The sequence below is a fragment of the Dipodomys merriami genome, unplaced genomic scaffold, assembly GCF_024711535.1.
Source record: "Dipodomys merriami isolate MVZ:Mamm:240054 unplaced genomic scaffold, mDipMer1.0.p SCAF_617, whole genome shotgun sequence".
Classification (NCBI taxonomy): Eukaryota; Metazoa; Chordata; class Mammalia; order Rodentia; family Heteromyidae; genus Dipodomys; species Dipodomys merriami.
The window spans coordinates 302347-328399 of record NW_027206199.1 but is presented as its reverse complement, the minus strand read 5'-3'; the positions used below and the strand labels follow the sequence as shown (position 1 = coordinate 328399).

At 41.1% G+C, this 26053-nt stretch overlaps 1 protein-coding gene and 1 pseudogene across 1 annotated transcript in view; one reads left to right on the top strand and one right to left on the bottom strand.

Annotated features, from left to right (window-relative positions):
• LOC138814854 (organic anion transporter 7-like) overlaps positions 1-25401 on the top strand; it is a 34807-nt gene extending 9406 nt beyond the window's left edge. Inside the window, exons 5-10 of the mRNA XM_070003940.1 lie at positions 604-727; positions 13239-13354; positions 14543-14757; positions 16645-16753; positions 17923-18126; positions 19043-25401. Coding sequence (XP_069860041.1) covers positions 604-727; positions 13239-13354; positions 14543-14757; positions 16645-16753; positions 17923-18126; positions 19043-19103 — 829 coding nt within the window. The 3' untranslated portion in view covers positions 19104-25401. The remainder of the gene's footprint in view (positions 1-603; positions 728-13238; positions 13355-14542; positions 14758-16644; positions 16754-17922; positions 18127-19042) is intronic.
• On the bottom strand, positions 21407-25034 carry LOC138814864 (protein MIS12 homolog; annotated as a pseudogene).
• Positions 25402-26053: the final 652 nt, after the last annotated feature.

The following is a 26053-nucleotide window of genomic DNA, read 5'->3' as shown; positions in this document are numbered from 1 at the left end:
TTCTCATCTCCAGTTAACCACCAAAAGGCCTGAAGTAGAACTATGGCTCAGTGGTAGAGTGTTAGCCTTGAGAAAAAAAGCTCTCGGACAGTGTCCAAGCCCTCAGTTCAGCCCCAGAACCAGTGTTATAAATAAACAAATAAGACTTAAGGCTTATAAACCATGATGTTGGTTTGCGACAGAAGGCCTGTTGAGTTAGGAATGACCCTCAGAAGTGATTACAGACTAAATTAGTATAGGGAGAAGAGTCCAAACAACAAGTACTCCTTAGTTTAAACTAATGTAACATATCTATGAACTTTGTATTTCTCTGCCCTCATTGAACCTGAGGCATATTTAACTTGACTGTGTGGCCAAAAGCCATCACCACTGCTAGGCTCAGGAGTGGTTTCAAACCCATATGAGATACTTAGGGGAAAAAATAAGTTGAGGATCTTTATTTTAAGAAAAAAAGAACAAATTATGAATAAATATTTCTCATGTCCTTACAACTGATTAAATTTGTAAGTAATAACATAAAGGCAAAAGGAATCTGAGGGTTAAAGGGGGACTGGAAGTGAGCGTGTGAGAGTTGACTACACTTCCATCATCGTCTTTGATCAGGTGTCTGGCCGAGTCTGCTCGGTGGCTGATTATCACCAACAAACCCCAGGAAGCCTTAAAGGAGCTGTGGAGAGCTGCGCGCATAAATGGAATGAAGAATTATAGAGAAACACTAACCGTGGAGGTGAGCAGGATGGATAGCAGCTGGTTATGAGGCAGAGGGAAGACTTAACTTGACATATATATGTAAAAACATATGTATATACATACATACGTATATATGTCTGTATTGGTATCCCAAAGTGCAATATGCTAAAAGATTTGGATGCCTATCATTATCCATTGCCTTACTTTCCTCCTTGAATCTATTTCATAAAAGTTCCTCCATAGAATTTTATTCCTTATATTTAACTCATTTTTCAAATTTTTTGACTTTACACGCATTTGTAGTGTGAGGGGGGTTTTATTGTAGTATTTCCATGCATGCACAGAGTGTACTCTGAGCAACTTTGCCCCCTCCACCATAATTCACTTTGTTGTGTGTGCAGGTTCTAGGGCTTGAACTCAAGGCCTGGGCACTATGCCTGACTTTTTTTGCTCAAAGCTAGTGCTCTACCACTTGAGTGACAGATCCACTTCCAGCATTGTTTGGAGTGGTTAATTGAATATAAGAATCTCATGGACTTTCCTTCCCAGGCTTTCTTCAAAATAGCAATCGTCAGCTCTCAGCCTCTTAAGTAACTAAGAGTATAAGCATGAGCCACTGGCACTGGCTTATAATTCTCCTTTTAGTTGGAAAATGCATTGTATGTGTCTCATAATTCTCTCTCTTTTTTTTTTTTTTTTGGTCCGGTTGTGGGGCCTGAACTCTGGGCCTGGCGCTGTCCCTCAGCTCTTCAGCTCAAGGCTAGCGCTCTACCACTTGAGCCAGAGCGCCACTTCCGGCTTTTTTCTTTTTTTGCTTATGTGGTGCTGAGGAATCGAACCCAGGGCCTCGAGCAAGCAAGGCAAATGCTCTGCCACTGAGCCCCCTTCCCAGCCCTCATAATTCTCTTTTTAATTGAAAAATACATTGTATGTTTTTGTCAACACAATATGTTTTGGAATATATATTTTGCCATTTGCATATATATAATTTTACCTTTCAATATATGCATATATGCAATTACATGTAGTGTATAATAGAATGGTTTCAGCTAGATAATTAACAAATGCATTATTCACATATCCTTTTTGTGGTGAGAGTATATAGATCCCTTCTCTATATTTCTAACAAATACAGTATATCACTATACAATAGATCTCTCGAAATTTATTTCTCCTATCTTACTGTCATCATGTGTACTTTGACTGAAATCAGCCTATCTCATATCATTTCTTTAAAACTCACCATCATCTGGTAAGCAGCACCATACTCTCTAATCCTTTTGTCTGTGGTATGTTGGTATTGAGGCTTAAACTCAGGGTCTCTTTCTTGCTCAGCTTTTTCACTCATGACTGATGTTCTACCATTAGAACCATACAACTTTCTTATTGCTGGCTAGAGATAAGAGTCTCTCAAGTTTGTATGGCCAGTTGGCATTGAACCTCAATTCTCAAATCTCAACCTCTTTAGTAGCTAAGATTATAGTCATGAGTGCTGGAGCCTGGCAATAGTCTCTACTTGTAACAGATCAGTCTTTTAGGGTACCACAGATGAATGAGTTTATGGGTATTTATCTTTCTGTACTAGGTTCATTTTACCTAGGTTAATCCATCTTGTTAAAAGTGACAGAATTTCATCCTTTCATATAGATAAATACTATCACATTGTGGGTATGTATTTAATGCACATAACCTGCCAAACACCACAGCTTAGAAAGACATTAGAATATCCGTTGTTTGTGCTCAATAGTACAAGGCTGTCTGGGATGTTCAGTGCCATATGCAAGAATACTGATAGAATATCACACAGGATTCCAGATGCAAGATAGAGGACTAGAGAGAAGGTAATACCAGAGCTCTGTATTCTCAGCAAGAAATATAAAATGCTAACCTAGAAATAATGCTGAAGAGTGGATGCCAGGGAAAAGCAAGCAGTCAGAGCCTAGTGCTATTCAGAAAACATCAAAACTTATAACTCAGGAAGATAAGTACACATAACCAGGTCCCATCACAGCCTACAGCTCTGTGTAGACTGCAGCTTTGTGCAGCCATCTACACAGTAAAGAACCCCACTCAGAACAAAACCACCTTCAGTGCTCTTTACCTGACTTATGTAAATGTGTCCCCTTTGTACATCACCTTTATAATAACAATAACCTCCACTTTGGGAACTGCTGCAGTGAACAGCTCACAGATTGGTGCAGATCTCTGCTTGGAGCAGCCCACTGCTCAAGCAATCTCCATTCAACACAGATCTCCATTTGGAGCAGCCAGCCTGGCAAGACTGCAGCCGCACTACAACAGAGAAAACTATTACACTGGCAAAACCCAGGAAGAAGACCACACAAACACCAAACACCATTAATAAATCACAGCAAAAGATTACGAAATTCATGAACAATTAAGACAACATGCCATTCTCAAAACCCAACAACTCAGGGGCTGGGAAGTTGGCTCAGTGGTAGAGTGCTTGCTTCGCATGCATGAGGCCCTGGGTTCGATTCCTCAGCACCACATAAGCATAAAAAAGCCAGAAGTGGGACTGTGGCTCAAGTGGAAGGATGCTAGCCTTGAGCTGAAGAGCTGAGGGACAGCGCCCAGGCCCAGAGGTCAGCCCCCACGACCAACAACAAAAAAAAACAACTCAGGGAAGGACTCTAGTGAGAGCAACAAAGAAGGGAGGGAGAACAAAGGAACCATTAAAGCAATAATGTGAGAATTGGCAGATGAAATAAAAGAATAGATCCAAAAACAAATATAAACAAATATAAAAACAAATACAGAGAGGAGGGCTGGGAAGGTGGCTCAGTGATAGAGCGCTTGCCTTGCATGCCTGAGTCCCTGGGTTCGATTCCTCAGCACCACATAAGCAGGAAAAAAAAAAGCCGGAAGTGGCGCTATGGCTCAAGTGGTAGAGCGCCAGCCTTGAGCTGAAGAGCTGAGAGACAGCGCCCAGGCCCAGAGTTCAGGCCCCACAACCGGAACAAAAAAAAAGAATACAGAGAGGAAATGATGAAGAAAAGGAAAGCATATAACATGAAGGAAATGAAAGGTGAAATTAGCACTCTGTCGATGTCAGAGCTAGGAAATAGGAAAGGCTCTATATCCCTATTGCAAAGCACAGTTAAAAGCACAGACAATAGAATAAGTGAAGTAGAAAACAGGAGTATGAAGAGTTGAGGATAAAGCAGAGGAATTAGAACAAAAAATCAAAGACATGGAAAAAAACATTCAAAACATACCAAAGACATCCAAGAATTGGCAAATCTGAACAAAATACTGAATCTATGTATAATTGGGATAAATGAAGGAGAAGAAATAAAAACTAAAGGCACTGAGAACCTATTTAAGAAAATAATAACAGAAAACTTCCTCAGTCTCAAGAAAGAGAATCTCACCCACCTGACAGAGGCACATAGAACTCCTAGCAGACAAGGTCTGAAAAGTAATACTTTTAGACACATTGTTGTGAAAACTTTGACTTAAAAAACAAGGAATTAGGGGATAGGAGGGAAAAATCTGGGGGAGAGTGAGGGAAGGGGGTGACAGTGTCCAAAAGGAAATGTACTCTTTACCTGACTTATGTAACTGTAACCCCTTGTACATCACCTTTATAATAACAATAAAAATTGAATAGAAAAGCAAGGAATTAATTTTAAATGCAGAAAAATCAAAGAGGGAACTTTATTACAACAGAAAGATTAGAATTCCTGTAGATTTCTCCACACCAACTGAATTCAAGAAGAGCCTGAAGTGGTATAATTCAAGCTCTGAATGACAATTGCCAACTCAAACCAGTATACCCAGTGAAACTAATATTCCCAATGGATGGCAAGCTAAAGCTTTTCACAACAAATAAAAAATAAAGGAATTCATGAACACTAAACCAGCATTACAAAGCAGAGCATACATACATTTGAAGAAAATAATCAAAAGTCGAGGAAACACAGCATTGAATATAAATCAATTAGTTTAGTAAACACAAGAGGAAAGAAACAATCAATAGGAAAAACAGTGGCAGGAAACACAACACATTTCTCTATTGTAACATTAAACATCAGCAGGCAGGTTCAACTCCCCAACCAAAAGATGTAGAATAGCAGACTGGATCAAAACACAAAATCCAACAACTTGTTGTCTCTAAAAAACTCCTCTTATAGTCACAGATAAACACAAATTCCAAGTGAAGGGATGGAAAAAGATCTTTCATGTAAATGCATCCTGCAAGAAGGCGGGATGCCATACTGTTATCTGATAAAATATACTTCTCATTAAAATCAGCATAAAGAGACAAGGAAGGTCATTACATTGTAATAAAGGGAATGATCCACAAAGAGGAAATCACAGTGTTTATTATTTATGCACTAAACAGTGGAGCAACTAAATACATTAAACAAATACTCTTAGACTTATACAACATGATCAACCGAACACAAAAATAGTGGGAGACACTGGGAACCAGTGGCTTACTTCTATAATCCTAGCTACTCAGGAAGCTGAGATTTGAGGATCACAGTTCAAAGCCACCCTAAGCAGGAATGTCCGTAAGACTCTTAACACCAATATACCACCAGAAAATCAGAAGTGGCATTGTGGCTCAAGTGGTAGAGAGCTAGCCTTGAGCTGAAGAGCTGAGGGACAGTGCCCAGGCCCAGAGTTAAAGCCCCACGACCGACAAAAACAAAAAAAAAATATGGGAGACTTTAACACTCTACTATCACCAAAAGACAGATCAACCAAAGAAAAGAAGCTTCTGAATTAAATGACCCCAAAAGGACTTAACAGACATCTACAAAGTATTTCACCCAACAACCACACAATTCATTCTTCTCAGCAGCCCATGGAACATTCTCCAAAATTGACCATATCCTAGGACACACAACAAGTCTGAGCAAATACAAATGGATCACAATAACTTCTTGTATCCTATCTAAGCACAATGACCCAAACTAGTTCTCAACAACAAAACATACTGCAGAAAACACTCAACACATGGAGACTGAATAACGCATTGCTGAACAACATATGGGTCACCAAAGAAATAAAGGAGGAAACCAGAAATTCCTTACAATTCAATGAAAATAAGACACATCATACTGGAACCTCTAAGATACTGCAAAAGCAGTGTTGAGAGGAAAGTTGTTGTTTTTTTTTGGCGGGGGGGGGGGGTGAGGGGTCCGGTCATGGGACCTCTGGGCCTGGGCGCTGTCCCTCAGCTCTTCAGCTCAAGGCTAGCGCTCTACCACTTGAGCCACAGCACCACTTCCGGCTTTTTTTCTTTTTGCTTATGTGGTGCTGAGGAATCGAACCCAGGGCCTCAGGCATGCAAGGCAAGCGCTCTACCACTGAGCCACCTTCCGAGCCCGGAGAGGAAAGTTTATAGCTCTAAGTATGCACATAAAGAAAACAGAAACAGCAAAAGAAAATAACTTAATGATGCAACTGAAGCTGCAAGGAAAAAACAAAAACAGGAACAAACCAAACCCAAACGACTAGACAGAGAAAGGTAGCAAAGATTAGGACAGAAATTAATGAAATAGAGACTTTAAAAAAAAAACTATACATAAAATCAATGAAACAAAAAGCAGGTTCTTTTTTAAAAAAAAAAAAAAATCAACAAAATTGACAGACCAATAGCTAAATTGATGAAGAAGAGACTCAGATCAACAAAATTAGAGATGCCAAAGGAAACACTACAATAAACATCCAAGAAATCCAAAAGATTAGGAAGGACTACTTTCAAAACCTAAACTCAAATAAGATAAAAATCTAGTAGAAATGGATAAATTCCAAGAGACATACAAACTGCCTAAGCAGAAATGAAAAGATATAAAGCACTTAAACAGGCCTATACCATTCAATAAAATTAAGGAAGGAATCAGGTCCCAATGGATTCACAGCTAAATTCTATAAGAGTTTTAAAGTTGAACTAACACTGGTACTCCTCAAACTTTTCCATGAAATAGAAGCAGAAGGATCACTTCCAAACTCATTTAATGAAGCCAACATCACAATAATCCCAAAACCAGGAAGGGATCCAACGAAAAAAGAACTATAGACCAGTCTCTCTGATGAACACAGACATAAAGCTTTTCAATAAAGTGCTAGCCAACAGAATTCAGCAAGTAATAAAAAATTCATACATTATGATCAAATGGGTTTTATCAAAGATGCAAGGTTTGTTTAACATATTAACTCAATAAATGTAATAAATCACATTAACAGAGCCAAAGACAAGAACCATAGGATCATCTCATTAGATATAGAAAAAGCCTTCGACAAAATCCAACATCTAAGCATGTTAAAAAGCTCTGGAGAAGCAATGAATAAAAGGAACAATACCTCAAAATAATAAAGGCTATATATGACAGACCAACAGCCAACATCATACTGAATGAGGAAAAATTAAAACCATTTCCTCTAAAATCAGGAATAAACCAAGGCTGTCTACTCTCTCCACTCCTCTAATATAGTTCTTGAATTCCTAGCCTGAGCAGTAAGCTAAGAAAAAGATATAAAAGGGATTCACATAGGAAAAGAAGGCAAACTATCCCTATTTGCAGATAACATGATCCTATATCTAAAGGACCCAGAAGACTCCATCCTCAACTTCCTAGAGCTTATAGGTGACTTTGGCAAAGTAGCAGGATACAAAATTAGCCGGCAAAAGTCAATAGCCTTTCTGTATACCAACAATGTACAAACAGAAAGGGGAATCTGTGAAACAACTCCATTTGCAATAGCCTCAAAAAATTTATCTGGGAATAAACCTAATCAAGCAAAAGACTGTTATAGTGAAAACTATAAAAATGCGAAGAAAGAAATCAACGACAACATCATGTTCATGGATAGATAGAACTAATACTGTGAAAATGGCCATACTGCAAAAAAAAAAAAAAATCTAACTCAATCCCCATCAAAATCCCAATGATGTTCTTTACCGAGATAGGGGAAAAAATCCGAAAATTCATATGAAACAACAAAAGACCTTGAATAGCCAAAGCAATTCTAGGCAAAATAATACTAATAATAATAATGCTGATAGTGTCACAATGCCAGACCTCAAGCTCTACTACAGAGCTATAATAATAAAATTTAAAAAAAATGATATTGGCACAAAAATAGACCTGAAGATCAATGGAACAATCTAGAAAACCCAATAATAAAACCATATACTTACAGTTATCTGATATTTGATAAGGAGCCAAAGATATACAATAAAAAAGGTAGCCCCTTCGATAACTGGTGTTAGGAAAACTGGGCATCCATATGCAGAAAACTGAAAGTGGATCCCTACTTGCCACTATGCACTAATATCAACTCAAAGTGGATCAAAAACCTCAGACCTGCAACTCTGAAATTACTGCAACAGGGAGTGCAATAAGCCATAGGAAGAAACTTAATAAGAGTCCCAGGGGCACAGTCAATAGGAGAGAGACTTGACAAAGAGGATTACATCGAAATAAAAAGTTCTGCACAGCAAAGGACATAGTTACTAAGCTAGAAAGACAGCCAACAGACTGGGAGATCTTTGCCAGCAATACATCAGACAACAGCCTAATATCCAAAATATACAAAGAGCTCAAGAAACTAACCCCTCCTAAAGCTAATAAACCAATCACTAAGTGGGCAAAGGAGCTAAGGAGAGACTTCTCTGAAGAAGAGGTAAGAATGGCAAAAAAACACTTGAGGGCTGGGCACCTGTGGCTCACGCCTGTAATCCTAGCTACTCAGGAGGCTGAGATCTGAGGATCGGGTTGAAAGCCAGCCTGGGCAGGAAAGTCCATGAGACTCTGATCTCCAATAAACACTCAGAAAACCAGAAGTGGAGCCGTAGCTGTAGAACACTTGCCTTGAGCTGAAGAGCTGAGGGACAGGCCCAGAGTTCAAGCCCTACGATCAACAAAAATAAAAAAATTAATTAATTAAAAAAAGAAACACTTGAGGTAATACTCATCATCTCTGGCCATAAAGGAATATAAAGGAAATATAAATCAAAACAACTGAGATTCCATCACACCCCAGTTAGATTGTCCAATATCATTAAGTCAAACAATAATAAACATTGGTGGGGATGTGGGAAAAAGGAACTCTAGTACCACCACTCTGGGCAGCAGTCTGGGGAGGTGCCTCAAAAAACTAAAGAGGGCTGGGAAGGTGGCTCAGTGGTAGAGCATTTGCCTTGCATGCATGAGGCCCTGGGTTCGATTCCTCAGCACCACATAAGCAAAAAAGAAAAAAGCCGGAAGTGGTGCTGTGGTTCAAGTGGTAGAGTGCTAGCCTTGAGCTGAAGAGCTGAGGGACAGCGCCCAGGCCCAGAGTTCAGGCCCCATGACCGGACCCCCCCCCAAAAAAAAACAAAAAACTAAAGATAGATCTTATCTATGACCCAGCCATACCACTCCCTAGCATCTACCCTGAACATCACAAACCAGGATACTGTCAAGACACTTGCACATCCATGTTCATTGCTGCACTATTCACAAAAGCTAAGTTATGGAAACAGCCCAGATACCCTACAATAGTTGAGTGGATCAAAAAATGCAGTACCTATATACAAGGGAACTTTAATACAGCCATTAGAAAGAATAATATGTCATTTGCAAGGAAATGGATGGACCTAGAACAAATCCTGTTAAGTGAGGTAGGCCAAGCTCAGAGACAAACAGTGCATGCTTTCTCTCATGTGTGAAAGCTAGACCTAAAATATGCCAGGACATAATAAAAGATACAGGACTCTAGGCATTCACGTACAGTGAGACTGAAGGAGAATATTCTTAGGGGAGGAACCCAAGGTGCCGTGTCTATGTGCCTCTGATCTAAATGAACTGCAGGAAGTAGAACCAAGAAGGTTTTTTCTTTGTTGCTTTTTTGTTTTCTTTTTGTATTGCATGTTAATTTATCTGTCTTTGGGAGGGTAAGAGGGGCACAGAAATGAAGGGATAAAGGGCAAACAAATGCAGCAGTGGTGCTCACTAGACATTATGTGGGAAATGAATTGTGTAACTTGTGGATGGGGATGGGAGAGAAAAATTGGGAGAGTGAGGGAAGGGGTGACATCATCCAAAAAGAAATGTACTATTTACCTGACTTATGTAACTTTAAGTGCTCTGTATATCACCTTTATCATAATTTTTAAAAAGAAGGAACTATATTGCATCATTTGCAAAGAAATGGATGGACCTGGAAAAAACAGTATATTTATTGAAGTAACTCAGAGCCAGAGAGGAAAAGGATCTATGTTCTCTCTCATAATTGGAAGCTGGAACTAATTTATAAATGTACAAGTACACAAAGTTGTATGTAAATACACCCAAGTGAATTAACTGAAGTAGGGTATTTTCAGGGGAGAATTGGAACAGTGTAATTCCTTAGAAAACTAACTCACTGTCCAGTAAAACGAATACCAGGAAACTGGCACTTGAAAGATGCAGGAGGGTCAAGGGGAGGGAGGGAGAGGAATGAAGAGGGGGGGAATGCAGTTATAATATTCAATGTATATCCTATGCAACTAAGAAAATTGAGGGATAGGGGAAGCTTGGGAAGGATGGACAAAAACAATGAAAGGGGTGACAGTCATCAAGATGCATTGTGCTTATAAACAGATTTGTTGAGTGGTAACTCCTTTGTGGAACTACTTAAAGACTATATATATATATATATATATATATATATATATATATAACATATTGTATATAATATATATATATATATATATATATATATATATATCTGAAAAGAGCTGGGTACCAGTGGCTTATACCTGTAAATCCCAGGTACTCAGGAGGCTGAGATCTGAGGATCCAGCCCAGTCAGAAAAGTCAGTGAGACTCTTCAATAAACTACAAAAAAAAAAAAGCTGGAAGTAGAGCTGTGGCTCAAAGTGTAGAGTGCTAGCCTGGGGCAAAAGCAGCTCAGGGACAGTGCCCAGGCCTGATTTCAGGCCTGCAGAAATGCAGAAGCCAGCTCTATAATGACTGTCTAACAAAATAGTAGGACCAATCTTCTCTGAAGAGTTGTGGACTGCAAACTAAGAAAGCACTCTTTTGGGGGGGGGGGGTGAGGGAGAATGGTTCTAGCGTTAGGATTGGTCTTTCATGCTTCTTCTGTATGCTCCTTTCTTCATTTACCACTCTACCATGTTAGCTACAGCTGCATCCGGACTAGTTTCTTGTTTTCTTTTTCTTTCTTTCTTTCTTTCTTTCTTTCTTTCTTTCTCTCTTTCTCTCTCTCTCTCTCTCTCTCTCTCTCTCTCTCTCTCTCTCTCTCTCTCTCTCTCTCTCTCTCTCTCTCTCTCTCTCTCTCTTTCTTTCTTTCTTTCTTTCTTTTTTTTGTCAGTTGTGGGGCCTGGGCGCTATCCCTCAGCTCTTCAGCTCAAGGCTAGCACTCTACCACTTGAACCACAGTGCCACTTCCAGCTTTTTTTGCTTATGTAGTGTTGAGGAATCGAACCCAGGGCCTCATGCATGCAAGGCAAGCACTCTACCACTGAGCCACCTTCCCAGGCTAGTTTCCTGTTTTCAAGATTCATTCTTGTGGACTTTTCTTCTCAGGCTGAGAAAACATGTGCCTGAGAAATCTAAGATGGCTAAGTATTTAAAGCCAGACTAGAAAGGTCATGCCTCATAGTCTAAAAGCTTATCTCGAGTGACATCTTTTCCCTAAATTCCTTCATCATGAAATTCTTTTAATGGTGTTTATACCATTGCTTCATTTACAGAGGTGGAATGACACCAAAGCTAATAATTTATAATAAGTATTCACTAGTAAGAGCCCCGAGCTCTACCAGTAGTTTGATATGCACATTTGTGACAGCCTGAATGCCCAACGAAATCTTGGTGAGAAATACCTTCTTTTCTTGTTCTTCTGGTCCTTTTGCTTATTTTTCTATATCATTTTCATCCTTTTACTAGCCATTATATTTAAGCATAGAGATATTCCATTTTCTTCTTCAAAGTCTCTACCTACCTAACAAGTAGCACAGTCATTGTGTAATTCCAGGTGATGCTGGGAGTATAAATTGTCCTGCACCAAACCCACCCTCACTTCTGTTGTCAGAATTCATTTGAACCAACACATTAATAGGACACTCCATCCCGGATTTCCCTGAAAAAGGAGAATTCAAATCTACAATCACAGCTAGGCTCCAGTGGCTCATACCTGTATTCCTAGCTACTCAGGAGGCTGAGATCTGAAGGTCACAGTTCAAAGCCAGCTCAGGCAGGAAAGTCCATGAGACTCTTATCTACTATAAACCATGAGGAAATTGGAAGTAGAGCTATGGCTCAAGTAGTAGAGCACTAGCCTTTAGATGAAGAGCTGAGGGACAGTGCCCAGGCCCAGAGATCAAGCCCCACAACTGAAAAAAAAATTCTACAATCATAACTATCACGAAATTAATCTCCTTCCTGAAACTGACAAACCAATTTCTACCACAAGCATCAGTAGAGAATCAAGTCCAGTTGCTACAGTTTTCATAATTTTTAATATAGTTGACACTTTGGACCGTACTATGTTTCATTCCTTCTCTTTTTCTCTAACCAACATACTCTTTCCAATGCTCTGTAGCCCTTCTCTGTCTCCTGCTTAGTTTTTCCTCACTGGAGAATTTCCCGAGCTTCCTTCACCTGCTGTGTTACACTTCCCAACACTTTATTTCTTCTCTGATGTTGTTATACAGGAATTCAATCCCAAGATACAAAGAAGCCACATTTTTGTGGGGGGAGGGGTCCGGTCGTGAGGCCTGAACTCTGGGCCTGGGCGCTGTCCCTCAGCTCTTCAGCTCAAGGCTAGCCCTCTACCACTTGAGCCACAGCGCCACTTCCGGCTTTTTTCTTTTTGTTTATGTGGTGCTGAGGAATCAAATCCAGGGCCTCATGCATGCAAGGCAAGCGCTCTACCACTGAGCCACCTTCGCAGCCCCAGAAGCCACATTTTGAGAGGTTGAATCAGAAGTCTTTGTTGGAAAGCCAGCAACTGCAAGCAGACTCACATCCCAGACTTGCAGCCTCAAAGGCAGTTAATACTATTAGGAGAGTAAAGAAAGAGTAGAAAAAAAATCTCAACAAACCAGATCAACTCCAATGGAGAGTTGAAGAGGGACACCATGATGATCTGAGGAGAGGCAGGAGGCATGTCACAATGTCCACTGAGGTGGCCATACGCAGGGTCATGGCTAGAGGGCAGGGTCACAAGAGCTTGAGAGTTCAAAGTCTCTCAAGTCCATGGTGCAGGTCTGCCAGGTCCAGGAACCTATTGTCCAAGTCCTGCCCCTGACTCTAGGAATTCAGGTGCCTATCACCTGGGGAGGGAGAGGGTAGGAAGTGGAATTTCACGTCTAGAGTCCCTATCATCCACCAAGATGCCAAGTCGGCCCCCTTAAACCCAGCATCCATATTTCAATGTCTACCATTTCTTCTTTGATGTCTACATTTTCCCACTGCACAGAAAGGGTTTTCATTAAACTTGTCCTTTGTGAGGGCCTGGTGCTCCCCATAATGCCTATCATTTGCTGACAACTGAAAAGTTTCTTGTTGTTCTTGTGGTTGAAGGTGGTGAGAGCCACCATGAAGGAGGAGCTAGAGGTGGCAAAGAAAAAAGCTTCTCTGCGCGACCTGCTCCATGCTCCCGCCCTGTGTAAGCGGATCTGTCTCTTGGCCTTTGTGAGGTAGGCTTCGCCCCGTTACCATTTCAAGAGGCATGATTTGTATTTCTTATCTTCAATGGCTCAAGTCTGTGTGTGGTAGATTTAGAAATAAAAGACACCAGAGACTGCACACAGTTGCTCTGACTAGATGTATCCAGAGGGCTTTAAAAACACTGATACAGAACTAATGACACAGTGAGGTGTTGGTATTTTTCACATCCCCCTGCCAAACTCTTCCTCGGAGACTGAAAGCTGAGAATTTGAGTCATGGTACAGATTTTGGCTCTGAGTTTCTCCATTCATTTATTTCCATTAACAGAAGTAAATTTTCAAACAGTAAAACACATGAAGAAATATAGCTTCAGGGCTGGGATGTAGCTCAGTGGCAAAGCACTTGCCTAGCAAGTGCAATGTCCTGGGTTCGATCCCCAGTACCAAAAAAGAAAAGACAAAAAAAGAACAAAGAAATGTAGCTTCATATGCAGAAACTGACCTAAAATACCCAAGGAAATGATAAATTATACAGAAGGACTCTAGACATTCACACACAAAGAGACCAAAGGAGGATACTCTGAGGAGAGAGACACAAAGGCACAATGTTATGTGTCTCTGATCATATAAAGTAATATTTATCGAAATGAACACTAGGAAATGGACACAAGAGGTTTTTTGCTTTGCTGCTGTTGTTGTTTTCTTTTTGTCAGTTTTCTCATTTATCTGTCTTTGGGAAAGTAAGAGGGTACTGAAATGGAGGGACAAAGGGTGAACAAAGGCAGCAGTGGTACTCACTAGACACTATGTTGAGAATGAACTATACAGCTTGTGGGTGGGGACAGGAGGAAAGGGGTGACATTGTCCAAAAAGAAACATACTCTTCACCTGACTTATCTAACTATAGCCCCTCTGTACATCACCTTTATAATAACAATAAAAAGAGATATGGCTTAACAAATATTTATATACATAAAGTTAAACTTTTCACTCAGAAGATCTAAAACCCTAGAAAGAACTCATTATGTGTCTTCAACAAGACCCTATACCTTCCAAAATATCGTGGGATTACTTTTTAATGACTATAATATGATCACTTACCAGGGAAAATATGGAAAATAAGTATGCCTTTGTATTTTAATGACTAAAACTGCCAGTGCCAACCTCTAGAACTCTCTAAACCTTATGACATGTGCTTTTCCTCTCTGTTCACTACAGATTTACAACTTGGACATGCACTTTCGGTCTACTACTCAACCTCCAGCACCTGAGTAGTAATATATCTCTGCTTCAGATTCTCCTTGGTGTCCTGTTCTTTCCAGCCAATTGTGCATCATTAGTTGCGCTGAATCACCTGGGCCGCCAAATAAGTCAATTCCTTTTCATGTCCTTGATGGGCATCTCCATTCTGGCCACCATCTTTGTGCCTCAGGGTGAGGAAAAACACGAAGAGCGGGAAAGAAATATCTTCTCCGTACTTGACTTTGTTTAGATGACACTCTTTTGAAATCATAAGAAAAAGAAGTTTTTTTCTAACAATTCCCTAAGAGCAATCTAGGCATTGGGGATACATTTTGACATTGAGGTACTTGGAGGAAAGCCAAAAGTCAGGATTTTTGTTGTTGTTGTTGTTCTAAGATATAATTGTCTTCATGTGAAAAGTATGTCATTTATTCCCAAGCTACTCTATGTCAGCAGTGGATCATTTGCTCCTTTGTCAGTCACATTTTATAGCGAGTTTGTTGAGCCTTGTGTTTGTGTCCTATTCAGATTAGACTATGCTGTCATTTGTTCTTTCCAGCTTTGTCTTACTACTTTGTCAGTGGCTATATTTCCTGAACTCTGATATAGCCACTCATGAATCTCATATTAAGTCGTGATGAATGCAAATTTGGTTTGGAGAATTACCTTGCAAGAAAATAAACATTCCAAGCAGGGCACTGGTGGCTCACTCCTGTAATCCTAGCTACTATGAGGATCAAGGTTCAAAGCCAGCCCAGGCAGGAAAGTCCATGAGACTCTAAGCTCCAGTAGACCACCAGAAAACCAGAAGTGGTGCTGGGGCTCAAAGTGGTGGAGTACCATCCTTGAGCAAAAGGAACTCAGGGACAGCACCCAGGCCCTGAGTTCAAGTCTCATGACTGACAAGAAAAAAAAAGGAACATTCTTTGTCATTAGATAAAGATTTATGCAGAAGTCATAATATATTAATATATTCATCACTGAAGACTCTTAGAATCAATCCCACAAATGGAATGGACCTATGTCTATGTCTGTCTATGTCTATGTCTGTCTATGTCTGTGTCTGTGGGGACAAGCACATGCTTTTCTAAATTTGCAGTCCACAACTCTTCAGAAAAGATTGGACCTACTACTTTGTTAGACAGTCATTATAGAGCTGACTTCTACATTTCTGCAGGCTTGAAATCGGGCCTGTGGGGACAAGCACATGTTTTTCTACATTTGCAGTATAGTCACGTGTTTGCAATATCCCAAATTGAGGGGCTCGAGTCTTCTTATTTGTCAGCAGTGACATCAGTTTTCTGCTTTACCTCAAAGTCCATTCCAGTGTTTAAAGCTCTCCTATGATTTTTTAATTAAACTGAAAAACTGTTTAATTCCTTCAATTGTTTCCAAAATCTGACATTGTTTCCTAAATGAGGAATTCTTTGGTCTTATTCTTAAGTCTTGAGACTCAATCTTGAGGATTCCTTCAAGATTGCCCATCTGTGTCAGACTCCACTAATATTAGCTCTGGGTTAGCAATGTACTTCAACCATGATTTTTAAACCCCTAGAGTACTTGGATACAGCTTAATAATTTCCCACATGGGGTGGGGGTGGGGTGGGGTGGAAGATGGGAAGGGATGGGAAGGGGAAACAAAGGAGGAGGCAACAATGCTTGATAAGAAATGTACTCATTACCTTGCCCATGTAATTGTAACCCCTCTATATGGTATTTTCACAATAAAAAAAAATTTCCCACATGATATTGCTACATTCTGCTCAAAAGGCAGGGGACAAAATAATTTAAAAGAACTCCTGAATTCATCTTGCTTTCCTTCTTTGGCAAATGTCGGAGCTACAAGGAGAGCGAATACCATTATTCAGAGCCCTTTATTCATCAAACCCCAAAACATATTGGTAAGGTATATTTCCTGGCTTAATTGCCATATAGGAATTCTGCCTCTTTACAGTTTCTCTACTATGTGCTTTGCACTTGTCCACCATTCCATCAAGGTTGTGTTCCACTAGTACTGCGGGGAATGCTGAGTCCAGCATCTCAGACTTCCTGACTCTCCCTGGTCTTCCTTTCTCCAGAAATGCAGACCCTCCGCCTGGTTCTGTCAACGTTGGGAGGAGGACTAGTGTTTGCTTCTGCTAATGCGTCTCTTGCCCATGCAAATGAACTGATCCCCACCATAATCAGGTACAAAACCATTCCCTGTCAGATCCATCAGCCTAGTCTCAGCTCACTGATTGAATGAGGGAAGAGAAGAGAAAAAGGACTGAATAGTTATCAACATCCATCCATTCTGATGAAACAGTTACAACTGAAGTTTAGTGACAGCTAGGTTTTTCTACAGTACTTTTTTCTTTTTTTTGTCATGGGGCTTGAACTCTGGGCCTGGGTGCTGTCCTTCAGCTCTTCAGCTGAAGGTGAGTGCTCTACCACTTGAGCCACAACTCCACTTCCAGTTTTTGGTAATTAATTGGAGATAAAAGTCTCACGGACTTTCCTGCCCAGGCTGGCTTTGAACCACAATCCTCAGATCTCAGCCTCCTGAGTAGCTAGAATTACAGGCATGAGCCACCGATGCACAGTTTTCTACAGTACTGTTAAAAGCACTCATATGAGCCGGGCGCTGGTGGCTCACGCCTGTAATCCTAGCTACTCAGGAGGCTGAGATCTGAGGATCGCGGTTCAAAGCCAGCCCGGGCAGGAGAGACCCTGAGACTCTTATCTCCAATAAACAACCGGAAAACCGGAAGTGGCTCTGTAGCTCAAGTGGTAGAGCGCTCGTCTTGAGCTGAAGAGCTGAGGGACAGCGCCCAGGCCCAGAGTTCAAGCCCCACGACCGACAAAAAAAAAAAAAAGCACTCATATGTCACTAATCTATACCTCATGCAATCTTTGGAGTCACCCAAAACATAGGCACCAAAAATAATATCGTTAAATGCCATACAAATGTCTAACCAAAAAAGCAAAAATTTGTAAGAGTCAGTCTGCAATCTCCCTGCATTGCTATATCCCATAGTGTATGTAAGATGATAAGTCACATGTTTCAAATGCCATGAGGGCATCTTTTTTTTTTTTTTTTTTTGTCAGTCGTTGGGCTTGATCTCTGGACCTGGGCGCTGTCCCTGAGCTCTTCAGCTCAAAGCAAGTGCTTACCACTCGAGCCCCAGCATCACTTCCAGTTTCCTGGTGTTCTATTGTAGCTAAGAGTCTCACAGTCTTTCCTGCCCGGGCTGGCTTTGAATCGCGATTAGATCTCAGCCTCCTGAGTAGCTACGATTATAGGCATGAACCACCAGCGCCCAGCTCATGAGTATATCTTTAACATACTATTTCTGTCTTGTGCTTTGTGCTCTAAGGGCCACAGCTCTAGGAATCATTGGAATTGCTGGTAGCCTTGGGTCCTCGCTGTCTCCCCTGTTGATGATTCTCGTGGTTTATTCTGCTCCCTTGCCCTGGATCATCTATGGAGGCTTGTCTATTCTTGGTAGCCTTACGGTCTTCCTCCTTCCTGAAACCAGGAACCAGCCTCTGCCTGACTCCATCCAAGATGTGGAAAATGAGTGAGTTAAACTTCTGGCTGTTCCCCGGGGAATCAGGTGCTAGAGATCTGTGGTGAGAAAGGCAAACACCATTCAGAGTTAGAGTCTCCCAGGCTGGCAGTGGAAGGTTCTTTCCAAGTGGTCAATGTCCTTGGTTTAGGAAGTGTCACATCCATTGCATCAGTGACTTCAGGTTTGCTATCCATGACACTTGCTAAATTACACACCAGAACCCAAAGGTATTGCAAAAACGTGGATACCACCAATCCCATACTTCACTCTCCAGACACAAGTACTCCTCAGCCGAGGGAGCGCTGCTAAGATGCCTGTTGCTGACAGTTCCTGTAGGTTTTTGGGTCTGCCCTGGAACTGGAGAACTTGGGAGGGATTGCATTCAGGGCCTTCAACAGATGACAGTGTCACTTATTGGAAATATTTATTCTGTTGCCTGTGATATTAACTATGAATGAGGTTTTTTTCAAAAGATAAAAAAAGGAATGATAAATAAAGGTATTTTAAAATGAAGAAGAATTGGGAGGATTTTAAAACTTTGGTATACCTCCCTTTTTCCAAAATAGAACCCTTTGGAGAATGCCATGATGTATAAAATTGCAGTAAATAACTATATAACTATAACTAACCTATAACTATAAGCTATAACTATGCATGTGATATTAATATAAATATAATTAGCATAAGTATTGTAAATAATTATATATAATTAACATAAATATTAACATATAAATATATTTATCAGAACTGCCTTCCTAAGTACATTCAGGGAAGTTGGTCTCAAATCTTTACACAGGGGACATAGTTTTGGTCAAAGCTGGATGGTGAAACACAAGTTTCCTCTAAAGAATGCAAAAGATAACATGTTTTCTTGATGTCCTTTAATTTATGTGTTTCTTTGCTGTTTTTACTGTATCTTTTCCAGGAACAAAGGTTCGAGACAAGCAAAGCAAGAAGATAGTTTCATCAAAGTAACACAATTTTAAGGAATTCCAGTAACTGACCTCTACTGAAAGAACAGCATAAAGAAAACAATATCAGGATCATTTCTAGAGATTCATTGTTTCTTTGTGTTTATCCTGGGGCTTGAACTCAGGGCCTGGCCACTGGCCCTCAGCTTTTGTGCTTAAGGCTAACTCTCTACCACTTGTGCCACAGCTCTACTTCTGCTTTGTAGTGGTTAATTGGAGATAAGAGTCTCATGAATATAACTGCCCTGGCTGGCTTTGAACCTCAATCTTCAGATCTCAGCTCTTAAGTAGCTAGGACTGAGCCACCAGCGCCTGGCTGATTTATTTTTTGACATACAAGAAAATAAGAACCACATTTGAAATTTTGATTCTAAATTAGTATATGTAAAATGCCTATATCACAGTAAGATATTTGAAGGAAACCAAAATTCATTGAAAGAAATCCTGATAGAAAATATGTTTGTATGCATCAATTCTGTTTCTGCTTGTGATATGGTTATTCAGGTTTCCATTTGCTCTGCCCTGAGAAATGCCTATGAGAACACTCATTGAAGGAAAGTCTTATTCATGGGTTTTAGGCCACAGTCCCTTGGCTGTATTATTTCTGGGTGAGGTAGTACTTCAGGGCAGAAGAGTGTCCTGGAGGAAAGCTGTTGAATTCATAGTGACCAGGAGGGGTAGAGAGAGGGAAAGAGAGTGAGAGAGAGAAGGAGACAATGAGGAAGAGTCCCCGAACAAAATGTACCCTTAAAAGTCACGCACAACAGGCACTGGTAGTTCACATCTGTCATCTTAGCTACTCAGGAGGCTGAGATCTGGGAATCACAGTTCAAAGCCAGCTCAGGGAGGACAGTCCATTAGACTCACATCTGGAGATGAGATTGGGATTAGCAACCAGAAAACCAGAAATGGCACTGTGATTCAAAGTGGTAGAGCACTAGCCTTGCGCAAAAGAGCTCAGGGACAGTGACCCCGAGTTCTAGTCCCACAAAAGACAAAAAAAAAAAAAGTCACACACATACTGACCTACTTCCTCTAACAAGAGAACAAGGTTTCTACACATGAGACTTTGGAGGATATTCTAGATCATCCAAACTGTAACAAGAAGATAGAGCAGGCTTAAAAACATGTGGATGGGGTCAAATTTTTAAAGCCACTTTTGTGACAACTTGAAAAAATAGTTCCAAGTTAGTCACCTTTGTCACATTCACAAAGCATCTGGTATATTTTTTGCTAAAACCAATTAATACTGAATTGCTAATGTTAATATTCTTATTCCTGGTATGCGTACAGGAAAAACTCCAAATCCTGTTCTTTGGGATGGTGCAGAGGGCAAAGTGATACCTTAAGAGTGATCATTACCATTCTCCTCTTCCTTGGGTGGCTGGAGGGTATTAAATAGTTGATGCTTATGAGTGTCAAAAAGTAAATGTTAAGGGGCTGGGGAGGTGGCTCAGTGGTAGAGTGCTTGCCTTGTATGCATAAGGCCCTGGGTTCAATTCCTCAGCACCACATAAGCAGAAAAGGCTAGAAGTGGTGTTGTGGCTCAAGTGGTAGAATGCTAGCCTTGAGCTAAAGAGCTCAGGGACAGCGCCCAGGCCCAGAGTTCAAGCCCCATAACCAACAACAACAACAGCAAAAGGTAAATGTTAAATACAAGGCAGATTCCAATTAACTAAAGCATTAAAAAATTATTGGTATCAACCCAAGTTAGTACCTATCCATTTCATGATTGGGGTATCCCACCTGCTTGCTTTCTTCTTCCAGTGGGATCTATTTCTTTGTTGTCCCAGGTCTTCTCCTGCTAGATTGCAATGTAGTCAAAGCCTTGTCTATGGAAAGTTACTTTGGAAACAAAGCCAACTTCTCTACCAAAACTCAAAGTTGCCTTTTGGGAGGGTCTCCTTCTTCCAGCAAGTTGCCAACTTCCTCATGTAAGGAGAGTTACGGCTGAGCACAAGCACCCTGTGTTGGCAGGCCCATAGAGCAATGAGTGGTTAATAGTCACCTGTTTTAACGCTTTTCTCATGTGTTCTCATCTCAACCAACAAAGACCAGTATCACAAAGGACTTATGATCAAGGCACACCTGCACAAAAACTTGGGTGATGCTTTGACTTTCATGAGGCCTCCAGAGAAGCCATGAGTCAAATCAAGAATCCCATCTCACCTATCAGAGGCCACTAATGAACAAATTCTTCCAAGGCTAGTTCAAGGCAGTACATAGATGCTTCAGAAGAGTGGATCACAAACGATGTGGAACACATAAAAGAGCAAACATATAAAATCTAATTTTTTACAGATCTTATGATTGAGAAATTAAGATGTTTCCAGGTTTTTGTTTTCTACATTATCTCTGAGGTCCTTCAGTTTTCTGGAGTTTTGGACCAGGGATACCAAATTCTCCCTAAAATCACTAATCCCATGATCTCTGCCAACACTCTCAAGCTCATCTAACTAAAGTTAAGGTCTGTTTGAATTTTTGCCCTCCTAATTTAGTAAGAAGGGCCTGATTAGTTCATAATTCAGTCTTATACTTGTCACTCTTCAGTTGCTTTTCTTTTGGGAGAAGCTGAAATCCTTCCTCACTATAAAGATGCATCTCCTGGCGGTTATCTTCAGGAAGCAAGCTATTTGGAGGAACACACAAAATCAACTGCAAAAAAAAAAAAAAAAAAAAAAAAACAGCTGCTCCACTTTGCCAAAAAAGTTATCAAAATGTCCTCTGATAAAGCAAAGAAACTTCTCTGTGCATTTACAAATTTGGACAGGGCTAAGCTCACAGTCTGGGATCCCCTCCCAGTTCAGAATAACCTGTGTGCAGCCACCTACATCACTTCAAATGCAAGTATGAAGCCAAAGAACTTGGCCTCAGAGGCCACTGGATCCATAGAATTACTATTGTCATTTGCAAAAAAAAAAAAAAAAAAAATCAACTATCTTGCCCACTGAAAAGGGAGAGCATCAAATGTAGCTAAGCTACTGACTTCATGATGGACAGAAAGCAGAGAATGGACCAGAATCTCCATTACATAATGACCAAACCTCCTTCAGCAAAATACTGTCTCCTACGTTTCTACCATATCAGAATAATGCCACCAAGTGGAAGCCGAGCCTGTAACTCGTGAGTCTTTGTAGGACACCCCTGATGAGTTTAACATTCCACCCAGCACCCTAAAGTTCATGTTTACCTCACAAGTTTATCATTGAGTCCTCATAGAGTAAACAGTCCCTGTATTGCTCAAACGTCTAAGTCTAAACTTTCCTACTGAAACGCTAGGCAAATTCTTGACTGTGAGCCCCTTTGAAAATCAAAAAGTAAAAAGTTACATATTTCTAAGAGACCGTGGTGAGACAGGACCAACATGAACTTCCTGATTCTAAAAGGGAAGAATATGTGAACAGAAAAGAGGGATGAGGGGCTGGAAAGGTGGCTCAGTGGTAGAGCGCTAGCCTTGAGCTGAAGAACTGAGGGACAGCGCCCAGGCCCAGAGTTCAGGCCCCACGACTGGACCCAAAAAAAAAAAAAGAAAGAAAAGAGGGATGAGCTAAAAGGTGACAGAAACAGAGCAGGGTAGACATGAACTCCTATGACTCCTTGTGCAATAACTGGAGCACATAGTGGAATGCTGTACACTCCAAAGTCTTTCACATCCTTTATGATTCCCAGTTCTCACTGTAAATCTTAGAATCTGCCAGCAGTGCCCTTGCTATTGCTTGAATACCATGTTTTCTTGAAATTCCCTTCACCAGATAGATTTTTATGAGTATAATAATAACAGAAAACAAATACACAACCTACTGGGGAGAGGGGGTAATTTTGTGTCAGAGTTTTTGGTCCATAATCACTTGGCCTAGTTCTATTTGGCTAGTGGTGAGACCAAACATTGGCGGGAGCACATAGTGGAGCAAGCTGTGAAATTCATGGCATCCAAGAAGCAAAAAGGAGAGAAGAAAAGGCTGGGATCTCAATATCATCAAGAATACAATCTCAATGACCCCACTTCCTTGATAGGTCCCACCTTCGAAAGGCTCCACCACCTCCCAGCAGTGCCATCAACTGTCAAGAACATTTAAGAGCTAAACTATAAGATGATTCAGGGGCTGGGAAGGTGGCTCAGTGATTGAGCGCTTGCCTTGCATGCATGAGGCCCTGGGTTCGATTCCTCAGCACCACATAAGCAAAAAGAAAAAAAAGCCAGAAGTGGCGCTGTGGCTCAAGTGGTAGAGCGCTAGCCTTGAGCTGAAGAGCTGAGGGACAGCGCCCAGGCCCAGAGTTCAGGCCCCACAACCGGACCCAAAAAAAAAAAAAAAAGAAAAAGAAAAGATACATGTTATTTAAAAAAAAAAGAACATTTAAGAGCTAAACTATAAGATGACTCAGAACTTGAGATACATCGAGCTGGGAAGTTGGCTCAATGGTAGAGTGTTTGCTTTGCATGCATGAGGCCCTGGGTTCGCTTCCTCAGCACCACATAAGCAAAAAGAAAAAAAAAAGCTGGAAGTAGTGCTGTGGCTCAAGTGGTAGAGCACTAGCCTTGAGCTGAAGAGCTGAGGGACAGCGCCCAGGCCCAGAGTTCAGGCCCCATGACCGGACCCAAAAAAAAAAAAAAAAGAAATTGAGATACATGCATCAAGGTTGAGGCAGACTGAAAGAAGGTGAGATAAGCAGAAACATCTAAATTATAATAGCTAATGTATTACAAATCAAAATCAAAAGCTAGTAATGTGTATCACACTGTTTGTGATACTATTAGCCACAATCAATAAAGCCAAGGAGTGTAGATTGAGACCTCTGAACTGCTGAGATGAAAATAAAACCTCCTGTGAGTCCTAGAAGTGCAAAAAAAAAAAAAAAAAAAGGTGCCAGAAATGTGAAGTTGTTGCCATAATTAAATCTAAGTTGCTTAGCTGCCTTCCTCCTGCGGAGAAAATTGGAAGTGGTTGGGAAATGTCATGTAGAGAATCCCTCTACTGTAAACTCAGCTTAATGAGCTACTCTGGTGGGTGCCCTGAAGACCAGAATTCCAACATAAATGCACAGGGTCTGCTTATGAGATGTCAGTTTAGAAGGATTTTATTGGGAATTGGGCCCAAAAAGGTGGAGTTTAAAGGTGATGTAGAAATTAATCTAGTACAGGAAATTTCTAATCACCACCCCATTTGGGCTGTGGTATGGTCACTGGCTGCTTTCCATCAGGCTTTTAATGAAAATCAGGAGCAAAATGAAGACAGACTGGAAAAAACATAGAAAGTTAGGACTCCTATCAAGTTGGGACTAAGGAAAGCACAGTTTCTGAAGTGAATACTGCCATTGAAAGAAGTCTCTGTGATCAAGATGTGTTAGACTCATAAACTGACATGTGGAATTGATGCCCTTCTGTACAAATACTTTTTTTTTTTTTTTGTCGGTCATGGGGCTTGAACTCTGGGCCTGGCGCTGTCCCTCAGCTCTTCAGCTCAAGGCGAGTGCTCTACCACTTGAGCTACAGCGCCATTTCCGGTTTCCTGGTGGTTTATTGGAGATAGGAGTCTCACAGTCTCTCCTGCCCGGGCTGGCTTTGAACCGCGATCCTCAGATCTCAGCCTCCTGAGTAGCTAGGACTACAGGCGTGAGCCACCAGCGCCCGGCCCACTTCCAGCTTTTTCTGCTTACATGGTGCTGAGGAATCAAACCCCAGAGCCTCATGCATGCAAGACAAACACTCTACCACTGAACCACCTCCCCATCCCACAAATACTTTTTTAAAAAAAAATTTTAAAGAAACTTCTGTCACATGTACTCACATGATGGTAGTGTTTTTTCACCCTGGAATGGAGCCAATAAAATCAAGGATGATAGACAAAAACTTAGGCAACTGTGTCCCAAAATAAACACTTTATGCCTTTCATTTGTTTACCAGGTATCTTCTTTTTCACAATGATGAGAACCCGTAGCTGACTCCATCTTCTATCCTTACATCCCATTCAATGTGTGTAGGTCACACTTGTTAGGAAAATGGAGGAGAAAGGAAGGAAGCAGGCCAGACTCAATCTTCCACAGGCAAGGACTGTTTATTGAGATAGAGCAGCAAGGGGCACTGTCTTCCTGTGGGCTTAGAGACTGTGCAAAGAGCTGGGTTAAGAGTGGGGTTTTTATGAGGTCTGAGCAAGGGGCAGAGATTAATGAATAAGCCATTAGTAGAAGGGTGGGGGGACTTTTTGACTGGTCCCACAATGCAATGTGGGCTTAGATAGATTTCTCTGCTAGCAACAGAGTCTGCACGTATCTTTGGTGGCTTGCCTGGCATCTGTATGCACCTGGGAAAACAGGATGGGAGTCAATCTTTCATATTCCAGCTTTGCATACATAGAAAGAATTAGCCAAAGCCAGGCACCGGTGGCTCACGCCTGTAATCCTAGCTACTCAGGAGGCTGAGATCTGAGGATCACAGTTCAAAGCCAGCCCACGCAGGAAAGTCCATGAGACTCCTATCTCCAATAAACCACTAGAAAAACCGGAAGTGGCGCTGTGGCTCAAGTGGTAGAGCGCTAGCCTTGAGCTGAAGAGCTGAGGGACAGTGCCCAGGCCCAGAGTCCAAGGCCCACGATCGACCAAAAGAAAAAAAGAATTGGCCAAGAAGGGAGAGGCAAGTCTTTCATATAGGGTCTTTGGCTACATAAAAAGAATGGGCTGAGAAGTAAGCAACATGGAGTTATGAGAAACAAGGCAGATTGCCATCATTTGAAACCCTGAAGGAGTATAAACAGTTGAGGGGCATCATGGTTTTTTCTGGTTACTTCCTACTGACATGGGGGCAGTCGAGGAGTCTCTGGGGCTGGAGTCTTCAGGGTCCAGGTCTGTATTGGGCAGGTCAGGGTGGTGTAAGTGAAGGCTCCAGTTGCCTGCAGTAACAGAATGGCCTTGACACTGCCAGATAGTGTCCTGAGTGAGGGTTATCCTATTAAAGAGAAACTCGGGGGCTG